Here is a 19,348-nt window from a genome sequence, read left to right as displayed (position 1 = left end):
GAGAGCTCCTTCTGTGTGACATGGGGTTACTACGCGGCCTAGGGCTCGCTTCGGGCCCGTTTTCCCCGGGAACTGCCGGAGGAGGGAAACGGAGGAAAGCGGCTGAGGAAAACACCCTTGGCTCTGCCTCACTGAGGAGGAAATAGGTAGCACGCTGCGGGGTACGATCCTGAAAGTGCACCCTTGCCCAACAAAAGAGACCTCGGCCTGGTGTGCGCTCACCCGCCTTGAGCTTGGCTGAGAGCGATGCTCCAGGGAGAGCTGCGTGTTTGGGGCCGGAGGGGCAGCGGGCGTGTGCTGGCGAAAATGGCCCTGGGTTTGGTTTTTCTAGTCTGTGCCATCAATGGCGTAGGTGTGCTGGTCCGTAAGCTGGCTGGTTTGTGGACGTTAGGCTTTCTGCTGCAGTGTGGGCAATCCTTGCTGGTAAGGCATATAGTTTGTACAACAGAATGCATGAGGTGTGATTTGGTATAGCTGCATGTGCTCTTAAACACTGAGGAATGGTAAAGTTCACAGGCTCCTTCTGTACAAATAACTTTTTTTCTGTTTGTTTTTCAGCAACAGACAACAAATACTGTAGAGGAGCCTCTTGATCTCATCCGACTCAGTCTAGATGAGCGAATCTATGTCAAAATGAGGAATGACAGAGAGCTTAGAGGCAGACTGCATGTAAGTAAAACTTCCTGAACACTACCAAGCTTGTCCAGCTAAGCACTGGGCAGCCTTTTTTGTTCATGTGTGACAGTCTAGTACAAAGCTGTAATATTCCATTGATTGTTTAAAAACAAACAAACAAAAACAAAAAAACCCCAACATTTTAAAAACAAAGGTAATTGTATCTGATGATGTGGAAGTAGTTAGAGAAGGTTGGTTAAAGATCGTCTTATGGTAAGAGTTCAGCCCCTGTTACTAATTGTAATGTGATTGGTGGAAAAATCTAATTTGTTCAGTACTGTCTGCTATTAAAAGCTTCTCTAGAGAGTCAAGAGATGTATTTTGTTTTTCTTGGCTCCCAGATGATACCAAGCAATTCATGCCAGTGCTTTCGGCTTCTGTTCTTGTGTCTGTCAAATAATCAATAATGCTGCAGGCCTCCTTTTCTTGTGAATACCCTGAGGTCTATTTAAGACTGAATTAAGAATGAGATTGTCGTTAAGGCACGTCTTACGAGGTTAAGATGGGATATGTACTCACCTGGATTCTCTGCAAATCTCATTTGTTTAAGTGCGTTCTTCTGAGAGTGATATGCCTCTTGACAAGAGATTTTTGCTTTCTGTTAAGTCAGCCACCCTTACTGAGAACTGTACCGTGCTGGGGAAGAGAACCAGTTGCCTCATTTGTTACTGGGCATCAACTCCTTTGGGAACATAGATGAGGAGAGATGCATGAGGCACTGGCGTAGGTTGCAACGTGCTTTTGTAAAGTGTTTGGAACATGTGCTTATTTTATGTTCTTGTAAAATTGTATTACAACTTTCATGTCACTTAAGTTGGCCCCAGGCAATCAGTTCCAGGAGGCTGGACTGTCAGCAGAGAATGTGTAGCTGGTTTAATGTTACTGAAGTACGTCTGTCTCTGAGCTCCTGCATGTGTTCTCGCTGAAAGCTTCAGAGCTATCTCCCAGAAGGGTGTTTCAGTGAATATAAAAGCCTTCCTTTTTACGCTGCAGAGTACTGATGTGCCTGTGTTTTTTTGAAATAGTAACTGCAACTGATACTCCCTCTTTTGGTCGTAGTGGCACATTTTGGTCAAAATCAGACTAAACTAGTTATGTCTGAAAATCTTAAGATTCTCATTTTGATGAGCTTGTGCTTGAATTTTGGAAGAAATAATAAATGAATTTAATTCCTACAGGCATATGATCAGCACTTAAATATGATTTTGGGTGATGTAGAAGAAACTGTAACTACAATAGAGATTGATGAAGAAACCTATGAGGAGATTTATAAAGTAAGGATTTCTGTGTATTTATCCCCGTAGAAACATTTTTAAAACTAAACTGTGTTATATTGTTAAAGAAGCCTATTGCTGACTGATTTCTGAGTCAAGTTCTAAAAAGTTTTGGGCAAGTTGTTACAAAAGTACAGAGGATATCCAGAAACTTGGTGTTAGTTTTATTGATCTCTCAGTGTGCCAGAACGCTGTTTCAGCTTGTATTTGTTCGAGTTTTTTCTGCTTGTTTGTTATGGTTGAATTTGGTTGTATGCTTAGCAGAGATGTTTTGTAAATTATGCTTTTGTAAATGTAAACTTCTCTTTCCTTCTTCATAGTCTACCAAAAGGAATATTCCGATGCTCTTTGTCAGAGGTGACGGCGTTGTGCTTGTAGCTCCCCCGTTGAGGGTTGGTTGAAGCAACAAAGGATTTAACCTTGTTGGAAGGTTTCAGGCTTTTGGACAATGGTTCATGTTTTGATCATGTGCAGAATTTTGTGACACGTTTTTTACAGGATGTTTTTGTCCTTTTGGGAAGGGGGAGGGAAGGGGAAGCAGTTTGCCTTGCAGAAATTACATGTAGTCAATTGAAGCGGTGTAGACCCAACCTGATTTTATCAGAATTAATGTAACTGCTGTAAATTGGCTGTATTGTCATGTCAGTAAAAGAATCCTTCATTTTTTTTTAATCTTGGCAATAGCACTGTCTGAATTTTTTGTTTAAATAAATTTGATTTATCTTTCAGATTTGGCTTGTCATGTTTTTCTGTCAAAGATAATATTCTGTGTTTTTTCTATAGAGCTAGTGCTATATTAAGTTGTAGTATGTAGCCTCAGTTACTGAGAAGATAGTGACTTTTGTGTGTCTTATGTTAATTTCTATGCTTACTAATACCTGAGTCTTACAGATTGATGGGGGCGAATACAACATGAATTTAAGGTGCTATAATTTATGGCTATTCTGCATTCAAATTCTTGATGCATATACTTGTAGAAGGGAAATATTATGTATATGCATCTTCCACTTAAGATATGCAAAGAAGATGGGCTTCTTTACAATGTTTTCAGATGTTTTTATTGTGGCTTTAACAGATATGGTTTGCAAGGCCATAAGTGGGGACTGGGGTTGTTGCCTGCTGCATGCGTTCATTTCCTCCTGTCTGTAGCCTGTTTCAATTCTTAAATTCATTAAACGCTGCTGCATCTTTAAGGTGCTCGTTAGTTATCTGCAGTGAAGGTACACTAGAACCCTCTTTTTTTTTTTAAATATACTCTTGCCAGGCTTGCCCTGTTTGCAATCTGTTCTTCTTGTGTGGAGAAAAATAAAAGCTTATGCTATGAAATGTCCTAATAAGGATGTTTGAAAGTCATATGAGAGACTTAAGTCTACAGTGGGACATTTCCTACAGAGCTTGGTTTGTGACTTAATAAATTTAATTTATCTAGGTTCTTGGGCGTGATATCTGTGGGCAAATTCAGCTCTGGCACTTTCTCCTACGGTTAAAATTGTCATGACTTTGTCCATAGCTTGTGACAGTGGTGGGGAATTCAAGGTCTATCTTGGTAAGCTCAAGCCAGATTCTTCTTAAAGGAGTATTAACTTTTTTGGCAGCAAAATAAATACACTCAGAAGATGAATGTATACTTCATGCTCTTTGAAATAGGGAAGGCAGGTACTGACACACAATCTTCTCTGGCTTCCATGTGGCATCTGTACTCTGTTCTCATGCAATGTCCTCTAGCATTGAGATAGATTTTAAAAAAATGAGTGATAGCTGAAGCTGAAATAGTGAAGCTCGTAATTACAGTCTTAAACTTTTTTATCACACGGAGACTTGTTGCCCTATACCTTGCACTTTATTCTAGAAAGGACAGATCACTGCACTTGCAGGCACACAATAATTTGTTATCTTAAACCCATGCATGATGCTGTTTTCATATGTAGAGCCCTTGTATGCAAATGAAAGAAGAAAGTGTCTGTGCAACTTACTACTGCAACATTCTTTGAAAAATGGATACGTAGTGGCTTTGTAGCAGACTTCTCTCACTATACCTTCCTTGCTTGAATTTGGGATGGGCTGAAAACAATTTTCTTTGATTCCCATCTCATCTACTAGCGTGCTGTTTCTGTAAGAGTTGTCTCAGCAAGCACCAACTCCTGTTGATGTATACACAATCCTTTATCCTGAAGAAAGCTAGTGATGTGACAATTATTCCCCTTCTGGAAGGGGTACAAGCATGACTGCACTGAATCCTTTTTAGCCTAATATCTTACCTCCTACTACTCTAGAAGGCCAGAATAAATGCTTAGGGTAAGAGAGTAAGAATAGGAGAAAACAGCAATATTCCTTCAGTTCCCAGGGATCTGCACATCTGGGAAAGGAGAGAGTATGTTTCACAGAACTGGAGGGATTTCTTTTCCATTAATTAACCTACACACTTGTAGGAGGTTGGTAAGCTCTTTGCTGGGTATTTTTATGGTGTGTCACAGGCTGAGCATGTGTCCTCTGAAGAAATACTTTTGGTTTGGGCTTGGTTTTGAATTTGCTTTCTGTCACTGTTGCATGTGTGACAGACAGTGTTGGCTTGGTGGTGTTCAGAGATAGCAGAGTGTATATATACATTTACATTTCCATCTTTTGTACTCCTAATTGTCTTTCAGTTTTTTCTTTTCCAGGTTGCAAAGAAATTTTCTGTTTAATCATGTTGAAAGCTGCTCTGTTTCTTTTTGCTCTATGTGATTTTTGTATTGGAGGACTGACATGACACATGAGGTATTGGTACATCAAGAATTTCTGCCTTGATAAATCTTAGAATGGTTATGTGTTAATAGCACTTGTTAGGTTCTCTGAGAATGGTAAGAGGTGAGGTCTAATTTCCTTTACTAGAACCGTATTTGCCAGCACAACACATTTATGTGTATGTCCATAATTCTGTGTCACAGTATCCACATGGTTGAAAGAGGTCTGCTCACCTGAATCCCTGTAAAAGTTTCTAAAAACTGTCTCATTTGTCACTTTCTGCTTCTTTTGAAGTTTTAAGTGGGAGATTATGCATGGTGATTGGTAGCTCAATTATCGTCTGGTTGATTTCTTGGGTATTTACTGTCTGATTATAAAGATCTATTATTGTTTATGTCCCTGGAATGTCCAGTAGCTTCTCTTACTGACCCTCCAATCTGAAATGAGCTCTCCAGAGCAGGAGCCAGTCAAAACTCCCCCATGATGAATGTGGGTTAAATACAAATACATTTCCAAAGCTTTTCTGCAGTCTTGTCTCTTTCTTACTGTTCCTTCTATTGTTTTATCATCTGTTGGCTGTACTAACCCTTTGTCATGATCCTTGCTCCTGATGTGTTTGAAAGAATTGATCATTAATTTTCCTGAAGTAATTTCTTAAATGCCTTTTCATATTGTTGTATGGTTTTAGTCTGCTAGAACTTTTAATACGACTCAGCTTCTTGAAGGTTGCCGGTTTATTTCTAGTATATTTTAATAGATAGTAGCCTTCTGGTAGTTTTTAGCCTTTGGACTGCATCTTTTTGATAGGTGGCAGAGTAATTTCTCAATTTATCATCTTTAAATAATATATGTTCTGCCTGCAAACATCTGACTCTCAGTAGATCTTTTCTAACAAGATTTTTATTATGTAATTCCCTTCTTTAGAAGTGCTGGTATAGTTGGACCTCTGGTGTCTTACTGCTTTTGTGAGAGTGCCAGCTACCTGTGAAATTTCTGTGTGGACTCTGCAAAACCGGGCTCTGCTGCCCAAAGTCACATAGGACACTAGGTGGTGCTGCATTGCCTCGGTTCAGGCTTGGTTGGCTTTGTCTGACTGATGCGTGTAGCCTGTGTCAGCAGGCCCTGTAGTTGTGCAATTAGTCATTTGTTTTTAATTAGGATGGCACTTGCTGACAGTTTTAAATTAACTCTGCTGCTCACCCGTAAGTAAAGATCAAAATATGTTTCGATGTTTACGTAGGCACAGACCAAGCCCCCAAAAGAGTGGAACAGTATGTGTGCCTTGCATTGTCAGATTTTAAAATGCATGAACTCCAGACTAGCAGCTTTGCTAGTAGAATTAGCTGGAAAATTGTGACATATAGAATAAATTGTGGTTAACCACTTTGCTGCTAAGCACTGCTTGGAGAAGAACAGCACATGGTTGTGTGTGGTGTATGAGAACTGGTTCAAGTGCTGGTTCTATGGCCATTTAGTAACTCCACTGGAGAACTTCTCTGCAGTTAGAATTCAGGGGAACAACCTGCACTTATGAATTTATGTACGTTAAACTCCCAAAGTGACAGGTATTTCAGTTTATTTTTAGTCACTAGTACTGCTGCCTTTTTAAATGCACAGAAACGGATTTTGATCCAGTCCCTGTATTTAACAAAGATAAACTTTTGTTCTAGGTCATGTAGGGTTTAGAGAAATGTTTTTTTTTTAGAGTTGAACAGAGATTACATTATATTTCATTACTATTCCCCATCACTGAACAAGCCTGGGATTTGGATAATAGGTTATAGTAAGATTTGAGCAGCATGAGCAATGGTGAACTTCTGCAGGGACTCAGGGTTGGAAAAGCAGAACAGTATTGATCATGTTGGGAGTTCTGCAACAACACTATCTACTTTTGGTGTTTCTGTTCTTGTTCTATAGGCATTGGAAATCTGTAATTTGAAATATTCAAGAGAAGGAAGCTTGCAGGCCCTTAGAATTCTTATTAGAACTGGAGCACTGGGAAGGGAGCTGATTTGGTACAAGATGACAAACGTTGTGCATTGTTTGTTGGACTGATGATGACATGTACGGAAAATCCCATCAGGCTTATTAAGGTTTAAGGCGTTCATGCCAAGATCATTGATGGGCTGAATACATCATTACTGAGGGTGTAGGACTCCCATGTTTCTAAACAGGAAGCTGCTTTCATATACTAAACAAAAAGAATGGGAAAGAAAAATAGAAAGTTCTACAGAAAATTGAAGCACAGTGTCCAAGCCAGCCTTTTTTTTTCTTTGGGGGGGTCAGGGGGGAAGAATGGGTGGAAGGAAGAGAATAGATGATGTGGGCTGGAGCGGAAAACGAGAACCACTGACGGAAAAAGATGTAGTCAGAAACCCTGTTTATGAGTGAATTTTTTCATTGTTACCTAAATTAGTTTGAATGGAAGACAGGCCCACTCCCAAATTTTGGAAACTTTGGCCAAAAAGCCTATTTAGTTTTACAATGGTGTTTGATCGGTTTATGATGTGACTGCCTGCAGCAGCAGGGGACTAGGCATGCTGACTGTCTGGGTGGGTGGACAACCCATTGCAGAAAACTGCGTAAACCTTTGGAGGAGTTGGGTAATGACTGATCACTGCTAAAAGGCCTCTTTGTGTCTTCTTCTGTATGGTACACGATAAACATGGAGATTTATTTAAGGTGCACATGGAAATCTTTGGAAGAGATCAGGATATCCCAATGTAAGCTCGTTTTGTGAATTAGAAGTATGTTATTTGATCCAGAGTATGTACAGGGTTCCTCAGTCTTACACATTTTTGTATTCTGAAAGGGATAGTCTAAACCTTAAATAGAAAATATAGATTTTCCTATTTGTGAAGACAATAAAAAATCCATGTGACAGCATTAATTCTTGATTTCTGGTGTAGCTTCAGAAATTCCAGTAAATCTAATCTGCGTTATATATTTAGATCATAAAATATCCTTAATACCTCAGGTAATTGGTACATTTCCAGTTTCTCTTTGGTTTTAATGATGAAAATTGCTCTAGGTTTTTAGAACCATTTTTAAAATTAATTGTCTGATAAAGACCTATGCTTTATGCATCTGTGCTGGCTAAACATGATGCTCTTTGATCAGAATCTGTTGGTTCATGTCACCCAAAGCCTGTGTCAGTACATAATTGCTCTCTGCAGTAGATTCTCATGTTTTGCCCAGCCTGTGTCCAGAAAGGAACTTTCACAAGTGTCTTTAAACTGTTTGACAAGTGGAAGCCTCATTTCTGTAGGGGATCAATTTTGGCCTGTAAAGGAGGCCTTAGTGCTACAGGTGCCTTGGTCCTGTTCCTTTCTCACAGCACTCAGCTGTGGCACAGAAAGGTTATGTTTGTGGGTAAGGAGGCTGAAAAAACTTTTGCTAGCAAGGCACAGTTTATGAAATGATTCCTAGTCTCATCACTACCTAATAGGACTCACAGTTGTGGCACTTCTGCTGCAGTAAAGTTTCATTTGCTCTTCTCAAATCTGCTAAACCATTGGGCAGTAAAACCTCTCATTCTCTGTAAAGCATTGTATCAAATGTGTATGTCCCTGGAGCCTGTCACTTAATGCTAATCAGGGTGAAATGCTGTGTAAAATTTAGTTCAAGAAAGTCACATAATCCCTTCCCCAGTCTGTTCTATGGAAATCACAAAGAACTTTCATGAAAGCAGCCTTTTTCCTTTTAGGAAGAAGAAAGTATGCTGCTCTAAAATTAAGTTTAATTCTGTAGAATATTAAGTATAAAGCCTATGGTTGTCCTAATTGAATGCATTACTGAATTATTCCAGAGCCTTCAGATGTCAGTGGCAGGCAAAAAAATTGAAACAAGTAAATGGTGCTCTGAATCTTGATTTCTTTAAATAACCTCTGCAACAGATCACTTTGTCACTCATCCTTGGCATATAATTACTCTGATTAAGTTGGCTTTTTACACTGTAAAGGTGACACAGGCTCGGTAGACCTAATTACCTTTTTTGCAGCAGGAAACTGTTACTAGTTCATCTTGTGCTGGAGGTGGTCTGGTAAAGCAGTGTGTTGTAATTTGTTCCGTAGCACCTATATTTAGTACTTTTTAGTAAAACAGTTGCCTCCTCCAGCTGCCCAGATGTTGCATTCTGGTGGTTAGCAGAAGTCTGAGGGAGAAATGAGATATCAACAGATAACATCTGAGAGCTAATTTGATTTGTTCTACATTTGTATTGCATTCTTCCAAGCTAAATTCTTGTTGACTGAGGTGCTGCTTATAAAAGGCAAGAGATCCAAAGCTTTGCTGCAACCCAGGAGACTACACTATAGTTAAATTGAACACAAGTTTGAACATTAAGTTTGTGGGTTTTTTTTCATACCAAACCTTCCAGTCGTTACTGCTGCCTGTTGGTGTAATTCAAGCATCCAGAATTGTTTCTGAATTAATGCAGTCCTATCCATAAAGCACAGGCTTTGATCTCAGTACCAGCCAATGGAGATTTTCCTCGTGATTAAATGTTAAGCCTTTAGAACTTATTTGTCCTGCATTCATTCCCTGAAAACTGACCTAAACCCAGCAGTGCTGTGAGCTTCCAGATTCACAACATCCTCTGGGTAACACAAGAGCTGTGTCTGCTGTGCTCAGTCCTGAAGCCAGCTGACATAGCTGGTTTTAGTTTCTTGAAGCAGTGTAATGTCTACACACTGGTCTTTTTTCCCCTTCTCTCATGTGCAGTCTCATAAGTTGGGGAGAAATCATTTACATGTGGTGTTTCAGGTGTTGAATATGATGTTTACTGTGTAATTTTCCATTACTTCTGTTTTCCCTTGGATTTTGTTTTAGTTCTGTTGTCTCACAGAAAGGTTACCAGGTTTCATTCTTCAGAAGGACTCTTATCCCTGGGATGAAACTTCCCGGACAGGCATTTATCCATCTTACTCTTGTCTTTCTGGTACCAGGCTTGACAGACAGCTCTGAAAAGTGGGTGAGCACTGTTCTTTGGCACAGCTGCACAGAGGAGACCAAGTCACACAGAGAAACAGTAGTATCACCACACTGGTTCTTGATCCAGTGTCTCTTTCACTGTCTAAATTCTTTGATAAAGTTCTGTCTCTTAAAATCTTGATTTCTTTTTTGAAAGGGATGCAAGCTATGCATCTGATTCAATACAAGTGACTCATTTGATCACAAAAAGGTAAACTTTAAGGATGTAAACAAAAACACTGACCAAATACGTTTTCCATGTTTTGTAGCCTATACCAAGTTAAATTGTTAGCTTTGAGAATATACTCTAGTATGTTCTTTATTGTGACTGACAGGTTTTTCAGTTCTCTTCTGTTCTCTTTTAACTAGTAATTATTTTTTTAAAGAAAAAAGCAATCTTAAATATCAGTGGGCCTTTAAAGATCTACATGTCAATGAAGCTTCTGTAGTCGCTGCATTGATCTCGTAGAACACGTCAGTAAAGTTGGCATTAGTGGACATCTGCCACATCAAACAAATCTCTGAAACTCCATTTTAAACTATAGTCACAAACTGCAGTTGCAGTTTTGAGCTGATGGTGTTCTCAACATACTGGTAGGAGAAATATCAGGTACATGACTTCCTTTTCAAAACCACCAATTCTCATCAGCTCTTTCATAAAGAAATGCAGCCACATAAGGAAGGATTTCACTTTTGGCCTGTTCAAAAGATGCTCTGAAGCATTTTTTCTGTTCAGGGTGTTTCTACCCCAGGAAGTCCTCTCTGTGTGCTGAAGGGGAAGGTGTTAGACGGAATTGCAGAGCATCCTTTGAACGCATTGTCCACCCACTTGTGTTTTTGCTTAATGTAAGCCTTGCCTGTGGCATCAGCAGTTGCATTGTGCTGTTAGTCATTAATCCCTAGGATTTTTATTTGTGGTGAGAGATAAATGTTGGCTGAATATCTAAATTCATGGACTTCTGTGTGCAAAAAAAAAAAAGTGTTATCAAAATGTTTGAAACCTTTTTTAGAGTCTGAATACAAAATTCTCAAGGTCCAGAGACGTAACACTATCTATAGTCTTTGTAGCATTTCCTTCTAGCTGGTGTTGACCCCTCCTTGATCCTGCATTGCTCTGCCTGCCTAGCTGATGGGGCAAGTCTGTTTATGGATGAGGGAGAATCTCCAGGAATTTTTAAGTTATTCAGTGCTTGCTGATAAAAGTGTTTGTGGGACCTAAGTAGGAGTCATCTGCAGTGTCTAAGCAGCTTGGGGAACTGACAAAGGTAGAAGATGATCTGTAGCTCTCACCTGAATCAGTTCTGTGCTTGCTTCAGGAAATAGGAGCTTCTTAAGCGAGCACTGCAACTGGGGGAAAAAACATTCCTTAAGCAACTTCTTAAAGTAACATAAGAGTCCCCTTAGTGAAGAGTCGAGGTTTCAGAGTCCCCTGTTTAGCTTGTTAGTACTGTTACAAAGCAGGAAGAGAGTTCAGAAGAACTGAACATGGTGGGAATTGTTGTCTCAAAAAGGAATTCCCAGGGAGTATGTGGAAGGTGTCTCTGCTGATCATACTTGGCCTATTAAAGGTTTAAACATTTTATAAAAAACAAACCCTCAGCTAAACATGTGACACTGAAAAGACTATGTTCAACTGAGAGTTGAGATGAATGTTCAGTAAGTTGTTTGTTTTTATTTCATATTTCATCAGACATTCACCCACGTCTTAGACAGCAGAACTGTGAGATTCCTATACAGAGAGGTTGTAAACAGAGCATGAAAATATATGATGTAAGCAGCCAATTTGCCTTGAGCAGTTTTTTCTCTTCCACAGGGCCCCGTTGCATAACTGTTCCCTTCAGTCTGGCTCTGGCGTTTATGGGCTGGATGATTATGTGAGAAACTAATCAGGACATTTTCTACTTTCAAGGACTAGGAATTTCTGGAGACATCTGGAAGTTCTGCATGTAGAAATAACATCCAGAGAAGCAAGGGTTAATTTCCATAGGATTCCTTCCAAGCATTTCTCCAAATAAATATTCTTTATAAGTTAGGAATGAACTTAGTGTTTTGTGTCCATTGAGCAGTAGCTTGGGAAAAGAGGCTTTGTTTTATCTCCCTTTTTGTTTACTGTTCTGCTGTTCTAGGGAGCTGTGTAGGGTGACTGCTAAGCCTTGGTGTGTGTCTAAGAGCAGCAGCAGCAATTACTGCAGGTCATGCTGACCTCAGGCTAGGTTCCTTTTGTTTTTAGGTTGCTTATTAGTTACCCTTCTAACCCAACATCCTTTGTTTCATAGGAATGCAATAGCAAGGGAAGGAAGAATGCTTCATTCATAAATCTGGGAGCATTTACAAAGGAGGCTATAAATTATTATCTAATTTCTTTCATCTGAAGAAAAGAAGGCAGAATATTGCAATTAAACATTTTGTTCAAGGTTGCATGTGAAGACTGTGGCAGAGCTGCAAATACAGTGCATTATAGATGACAGTAAAGGGTCTCTTAAATCCTAGAGCCCAGTGATGCAGACTGCGCCATAATACAAGGCTCATTGTTTCCTTTATTATACTGGTAGTGTGGAGGAAGCTGGTACCAGCAAGACTGCAGGTATTAGAGGAGGAATTGAACAATCTATAGGGTAAAATATAGCTTCTTTCAATATATAATAGAAGTGAGTAATGTTAGTAGAAAATAAGTTTCAGTTTTAAGATTTCTGTGTGGGTTTAATATTAAACAGATGAGAATATTTTTTTTAGGTGTCAGTCTAAAAAAAATAAAAAAGCCTATCCTGAATAATTTTCTCTAGAGAGAGTTGATAGTGTTTGATCTTACTGCTGTGAAGTTCAAGTCAACAAAAGGTAACTCAAAAGACAAACTAGAATGCTAGACTAAGAACTAAGATGTGATCCTCAGATTTGGTCCAAGATTTGGGTATGAGAAATTACAAATTTATTCTAATTCTTTTTTATTCTATTGCCACAGCTAAATAACTTGTGTCATCATCACAACTGATAACTTGTATTAAGGTCTTTTGTACTGGTAGCTCTGGATCTTTACTAGGCAGTAAACTGACTTGGTTGAAACTCTGGGCATGCAAATTCTTTGTGTCTCGGCATTTCAGTCTGTTCTTTTTCAGAGGTGTATTGAGAGGTTGTCTGTAACATTTTTTTAATAGTAAGATACTATATCTGTGTTAATTATACAGTTTCATTTGCAATCTGGGAAGATAGAATATGCTACCAGATGTCTTCATGAGGGTTATACTGTGAAGTCCCTGTAAAGGTATGACAGATACAGCTGCAACTGCATTTATTCAAGCTTCATTTTTATAATAAACCTTGTTATTTAACACTGGGTCATATGATATAAATTATCTACCTTGTTTATGTGAAACTTTGCATGACCTTGCTGTCTTTTCAAACATCTTTACAACCAAGCATATACTCAATTTCTATATGATTTTGGTTGTATAGTATTGGTTGTAGTGAGGTCAGAAGGAAATAGGTTGTATTTTTTAGTGACTTGTAAATATTAGCATAGGACATATGTTACATGAGAATGCAGTTCATCAAGAATCAGCAAACTGATGGGTGAATGTGTGCACTGTCAACTACTAACTTGGAACAAGAAGCAGCCATATGGGAACCTTGCTGGTTACATGTTCCACCTTGGTCTCATCCTCTTGAAATACAAGATAAGCCCCCTGCGTAAAGATACAGCAAGCTGGGAACCTCCTTAATTGTGGTGTGACAGTACAGCTCACAGAAGGTACAGGCCCTAGCATGTGATATGCATTAGGTTGGAGCAAGATAGAGCACTGCATGTTGAGATCCTACAGTCTCTGTGGGTTGTACCTTGGGGTGATGAAGATGAAAGGTTCAACGGTGTGAAGCTCTGCGTGGGCTGTGTTTGGCCCACAGGCTATGTTCACCATCCCTCATGTTCTCTGGAATGTAGAACTTTCCAGCCTAATACAGATTGTGTTTGGTTTTTTAACTGTTTAATGAAATAGAACTTGTAATTATCTGACCCTAAGTGGGAATCACTTAAAATGTATTTGTCGAGGCCAAAAGAATTTCCATTATTTCACCCGTGGCTCACACTAACCCTCATTCTAAGCTCTTCTGCACTGAGAAACTGCCAACTCAACTGTGGATGAACCGTCGTCGCTGGCATGCTGCTCAGATTGATACCGGGCATTCTCACTTCAGACTCGGGCTTTTACGCAGTAACCCTGCATATCCCTTGGGTACACTTTTACACAAGCAGGAACTCCCCACTTAGCTTTGTGACTTCTTTGAATTTTGAGGCTGAATTAATAAACCACAGCACCCCAGCTTATCCTCTGGGGCTTCACCAAGGAGGCTTAAATAAATTCTGAATGAGTTTACTTTTTAGAGAAATGAGGCAAGCAGTTGGGAAGAGCCTTGCAGCCAGACAAGATGACCCTGCTAAAATAAACCAGAATTCACTGGTTATCTGGGTTACAGAGTGCAGTGTGAATAATTTTCAACAAGTTTGTCTCTGGTAGACTCCAGCTTCATCAGCATACTGACTGGCTTCATCCTTCTCTCACTTTCAGAGGTCAGTTTTTGGCAAAATATCCTGTCTCAGATGTAATGTTCGATTCAAATATGTAGGGGACACTGTACAGCTTGTGTTAGGGTGAATGTAAATATCTGCCCATCTCCTCATCTTCCAGAAGGAGGAAATACGAGGAGGCCTTGTCTTGTCCTTACAGAAAGCACCTACAGAGGCAATGAGGCACAATGAGCAACTGTAATACAAAATACTCTTAATATGGGGTTATGTGAATGATCAGATGCCATGGAGGAGGGAAAACTGTATGTGTGCAGTTCTGATTTGGCTAGCCTTGTGGCTTTAATGAATTGATGACCTGAGGCGGGAGAGTATTTTTCCTGTTTTTCTCCTAGAACTTTTCTGATCAATAGACTTTCCAATAGTTACATGATGGAATGACAAAAATGGTCCTGTTTCCTAAGACATGTCTCTGGTGGCAAAGTTTTTAAAGGTCTGGGAGTTTCCCTATTGTATTTAATGGGGCCTTTGGCTCATAAACACATTAAACAAAGAAACAATAGATCCCTAGGGGAATTTTAAAAACTGAAGTGTAGGAACTTTAATAATATTATGAAGACCTAATATGTCTGATGTGGGAACTTAAATCTGAGGCAAAAAATGATGAAAAGAATGTTCGAAGTGAAGATTTAATTACATGATTTATTGTTAATCATTTATTATTATATATACAGTGCCAGGGGCACTCCTGGTGCTTTACAGATTACAGAATAGCGATTCCCAGATCAAAGATCTTGATCATCCAATCTTTATTCCTGTAAATATTCCCCATGGTGCCTGATCTTGTTCCATGTTAAAACTCAGTAAACCCCCTCCAACACAGCCCATCATAAACAATTACAAGAACTTCAGTAAGAGAACACTGATTAATTATTCTCCCCAGAACACTGAATATTTTGGTGCCATATATTGTATGGATAAAAGATATCTATTGTGTTTTAGCAAACCTCACATTTTTCTGCAGCTTTAATTCTTAATTACAGTGTCAGCAAACGTTAAGATTATTTCCATGATAGAATCGGCTTATTTCTGGAAGAAAAAAGTCCACTGGCCTGGCTCCATATGTTTCAGACCCTGTTGATTTAATGGAGCCAATTTACTTGCATGTAATTGTTCCCTCAGTGACCAGTATAGAAAGTTTCACCTTCAAAGGCAGATGCTGAATGTGAAATGCTCCTGCGAGCTATGCAGATGCTGAAATCTCTATTTGCAGAAGGTTCTGCCTGCCTTTGTTTGGTCCTGTGACACTATGCACTCCACTGGAAATGCCACCAATGAGTAATGCACTGAGATGGATTTCTTATTCTTCAGCTGAAACGGCTGTTTATGGGCTGGGTTGCTGTAGGCAGCCACAGAAGTGAACACAGCTTGTGCAGCCATCTTTTGGCTTATGTCTTTGAGACATAACAGCTCTGGTCGGGGGAGATTGAGGCGATAGTGTGCAGAAGGCAAAGGAGGCTTTTTTCCCCTCCATCTGCTACAGGATTTTAATATAGCTTTTTGCAGCATGCTGTCCCGTTACTCTAAAAGCAGTGGCATGTAGCACAGAGAAAGGTATTCTGGCTAGTGATGCATGATGAGCTACGTGCCTAAGATTCCAGTGTAGCGATCAGGATTCAGGTTCCTATCTGAATATCGTCGGTCTAGACAGTAGGCAGGGAGTATTGCTAGAGGAGGCAGTTTGGACCCAACATTGCCTCCTCTTGAAATCACATCTTTTTCTTTCAATGTTGTGTTTAATCATTAATATTTAAACATTCTAAGGTGTCATAACCCAGGATGTTAATGAAGTCTGGTACTTAGTGCAGGAATGAGCACTGCTCTGGCCAGTAGTTGGATGGCACTGACCAATTTTTGTCTTTACAGCTAATAGCAGGGAAGCACTTTTTCCTGCAACTCCGAATTACATTTAGAAACTTACTGCCACGCGATGGTGTGGAGGTCAGAAGTCAATGTAGGTTAAAAATGGGACTAGGGTAATTTATGGAGGGTTGGTCCATTGGTGACTGTTAAACACAATAGTTCTGGTGTGTGATCTCTCAGCCCTAAGCTGTTGATTGCTTGAGAGCAGGAGGGTGTCCGTAGGGAAGAATTGCTCTGTACGCACACCCTGTTTCTTACACTCTACATTACTGTTGAAAACAATGCACTGGGCTAAAGGGAGCTGTCAGCTGGCTCAGCGTGATTGTTATTGCATTCTCACGTGTTCCAGGTTCTTGGAAACTTCTGATTTCAGTCTCTAAGTGTGGCTCATAGCATTATTAAACTTCCTTGTATTGCGTTCATAACCACAAAACCCTTCCTAAACTCCCGAACTCCTGTCTCAGCGTGCCTAGGGATGAATTCTCAAGAAGGGCTGGTCTGTAGTTGTTACCAATTCTACAAGTAAAATTCTGTCTCTCCTGAATCAGTGATAAACTTTCAGAGGGACTGAAGATTCACTGCACTCATGGATCCCTTGGAGATTGCTCAGATTTAGCAGCAAATGAACACTAATGAGCTTCAGAGCTTCCTTCTAGCTCTCTCCTAAATGCTTTGGCAATACACAGTTTTGGTATGCAAAGTTGAAGTATGGCTATGAAATGATTCACTTGAGGTAGAAGTGAAGGAATTGTGAACCAGAATTAGGATTATCTAGACATAGAATGTCAAGTTTCTGACTAAATAACATTATAGCACTTTAGGAAGGCTTCTAAACCATGTAATATTACATTAAGGATCAGCTTTACAGCCACAGACAGGTTTAGCTGTCCTCAGCAAAAGACACATCTGTGTTCCCCTCTGTGTTTCCCCTTTTCTTTAGCTATCACAGTTCTCAGTATAACATATTAGCAAAGACTGCAGCTAATTTTAGTTTACTTGAGTAAAACAAGCTATACTGCATGGTAACTGAATAGACTGCATATACCATTCAGTCTTCTTCGTGAGACCAGTGAACTCTGGCATAATGATGTAAACAGATGGGAATGATAGCTCCCACAGCTACATCCACCTCTGATCGTAAGCCAGAGACCTTATGGTGCAAAATCATTTGGGAGTGGGACAGACTCATCCCACAGGTCGGATACCATCTGCAGGCTGTCACTTTGTCTGATCTGGACAGCGCTGCTCTTCAGGTCTAGTCAGAAGGCCCCTAAACATGCTAATTTTCGTTAATTATTCTTGTGCGTATACTGGTAGTGCTTGAAAGCCCAAACTGAGATTGGGATTCCATTGTGTTAGGTCCTCTGCTAGCATAGACATCGCGTTTCCCTTGTCAGTCTGTCTTGAGGTCAGCAAGGAACATTGAAACAAAAATGGAAATCAAAGGTAAGGGACTACTGATATGAATTGTTCTAGCTCCACTGGAAACAGTGGATGCTTTCAGTTTTTTCCCAGAGATGTTTTCCTGGAGACTGAAAACATTCATTTTACTTTTTGAACAACTTCAGACATGGGTTTTTATCTGTGATGCCTTGTGTCAGTATAAAGCCTCACAATAGAGCCTGAAACTAGAGAGGTGATCCTGACATGATTGCTACCAATCTTCAACAGTGAGTAGGAGAATTGAGATTCACTTTATCCAGAGCTATATGTTTTCCAAGATTACTGTAAACGAATGCTTAAGAAACAAGTGACCTCCTGAAGACCTCAGGATTCAAAGAATAACTCAGAAGTGTCCATACAGGTTAGTGTGACCCACAAAATATCCATTACTCATTCCTTTTTAAGTCTGAAACAGCAATGCCTTTGTTTCTCTCTCTCTTTCTCGCTATCTTGAAGGCAATAACAGGACCTGTGGCTTTGCTCCGTACATGTCACTGCCTGCCAAGAGCAGCAGACAAATGAGTAATACTATTCCTCCCTTGAAATTCTTTCCTTGAAGTGAAATTAATGAAAATCTGTACCATGAAAGAGAAGAATCTACTTTTGTGGAGAGTCAAAGGAAGGATTTAGATTTAGATTGGTTTATCCCATTTTCAGTTGTTTTTACAATAGTGGTGGTGCAAATAGCTAAAAAAAAATAATGCAAAAAGGAAAAGAATGATTTAATTATAAAAAAAATATTCCTTAACATCTGGCAACTGGCTAATTAGATGCTAGTAAGGCAAATTCAGACAGGACAGCATTGTGATCAAAATGGAAAATCCAGTCATCGTAAGAATGCCTCTCCAGTCTCTAATGCTGAAAAAGTCATTGTTAACCTATTTTTGCGCCAAGAATTGGGAGCTTCACGACAGGCCTTTGTAAAGGCGTTCAGCTGAAAGAACAAAAATCTGTTCACCACTGAGTAAGCTCCTATGCTGACTCTTCAAGGCCAGGAGGTAAACATATACAGAGTCTCTAGAGTAGCAGAAGAGATGAGCTTTAAAAGGACTTGCTTTTTTTTTCATAGAATCACAGAATGGTTTAAGTTGGAAGAGACCTTAAAGCCCATCTAGTTCCAACCCCCCTGCCATGGGGGGTTGCACTAGACCTGGTTGCTCAAAACCCCATCCAGCCTGGCCTTGAACACTTCCAGGGATGGGGCATCCACAGCTTCTCTGGGCAACCTGTTCCAGTGCCTCCCCATCATCTCCGGGAAGAGCTTCTTCCTGATATCTAATCTAAACCTCCCCGCTTTCAGTTTAAACCCGTTACCCCTTCTCCTGTCACTACAGGCCCTTGTAAAAAGTCCCCCCCAGCTTCCTTGTAGCCCCTTCAGGTACTGGAAGGTGCTATAAGGTGTCCCCGGAGCCTTCTCTTCTCCAGGCTGAACAAGCCCAACTCTCTCAGCCCGTCCCCATAGCAGAGGTGCTCCAGCCCTCTGAGCATCTTCGTGGCCTCCTCTGGACTCGCTCCAACCAGTTGATGTCCTTCTGATGTTGAGGGCTCCACAGCTGGACGCAGCACTCCAGGTGGGGTCTCACCAGAGCGGAGTAGAGGGGGACAATTGCCTCCCTCGACCTGCTGGTCACACTGCTTTTGATGCAGCCTGGGACACAGTCAACTTTCTGTTCTTGTGTTTAAAGAGTGTCCAGCAGATTTTGGTGGTGTTATCATCAGACAAATATTCTCTTGTAAAATTGATACCTCCCAGTCTACTTCTTATTAGTAATGTAATAGCTGTGTTGAAGTCATGGTGGTCTAAGGATAGAATGGAAGCTAG

General features: G+C 40.1%; 1 protein-coding gene across 1 annotated transcript; it reads left to right on the top strand.

Moving 5' to 3' along the window:
* The first annotated feature begins 306 nt into the window (after positions 1-306).
* Positions 307-2,679, top strand: LSM3 (LSM3 homolog, U6 small nuclear RNA associated (S. cerevisiae)). The gene is made up of 4 exons (XM_010150582.1): positions 307-423; positions 559-669; positions 1,854-1,949; positions 2,270-2,679. The coding sequence occupies exons 1-4, from the start codon at positions 307-309 to the stop codon at positions 2,348-2,350; spliced, it is 405 nt and encodes a 134-aa protein (XP_010148884.1). The 3' UTR covers positions 2,351-2,679.
* The last annotated feature ends 16,669 nt before the right edge of the window (positions 2,680-19,348 follow it).

This window comes from Eurypyga helias, unplaced genomic scaffold (assembly GCF_000690775.1).
Source record: "Eurypyga helias isolate BGI_N326 unplaced genomic scaffold, ASM69077v1 scaffold11244, whole genome shotgun sequence".
NCBI classification, from domain to species: Eukaryota; Metazoa; Chordata; class Aves; order Eurypygiformes; family Eurypygidae; genus Eurypyga; species Eurypyga helias.
The sequence above is the reverse complement of the archived record's forward strand: the minus strand, read 5'-3'. Positions and strand labels throughout refer to the sequence as shown.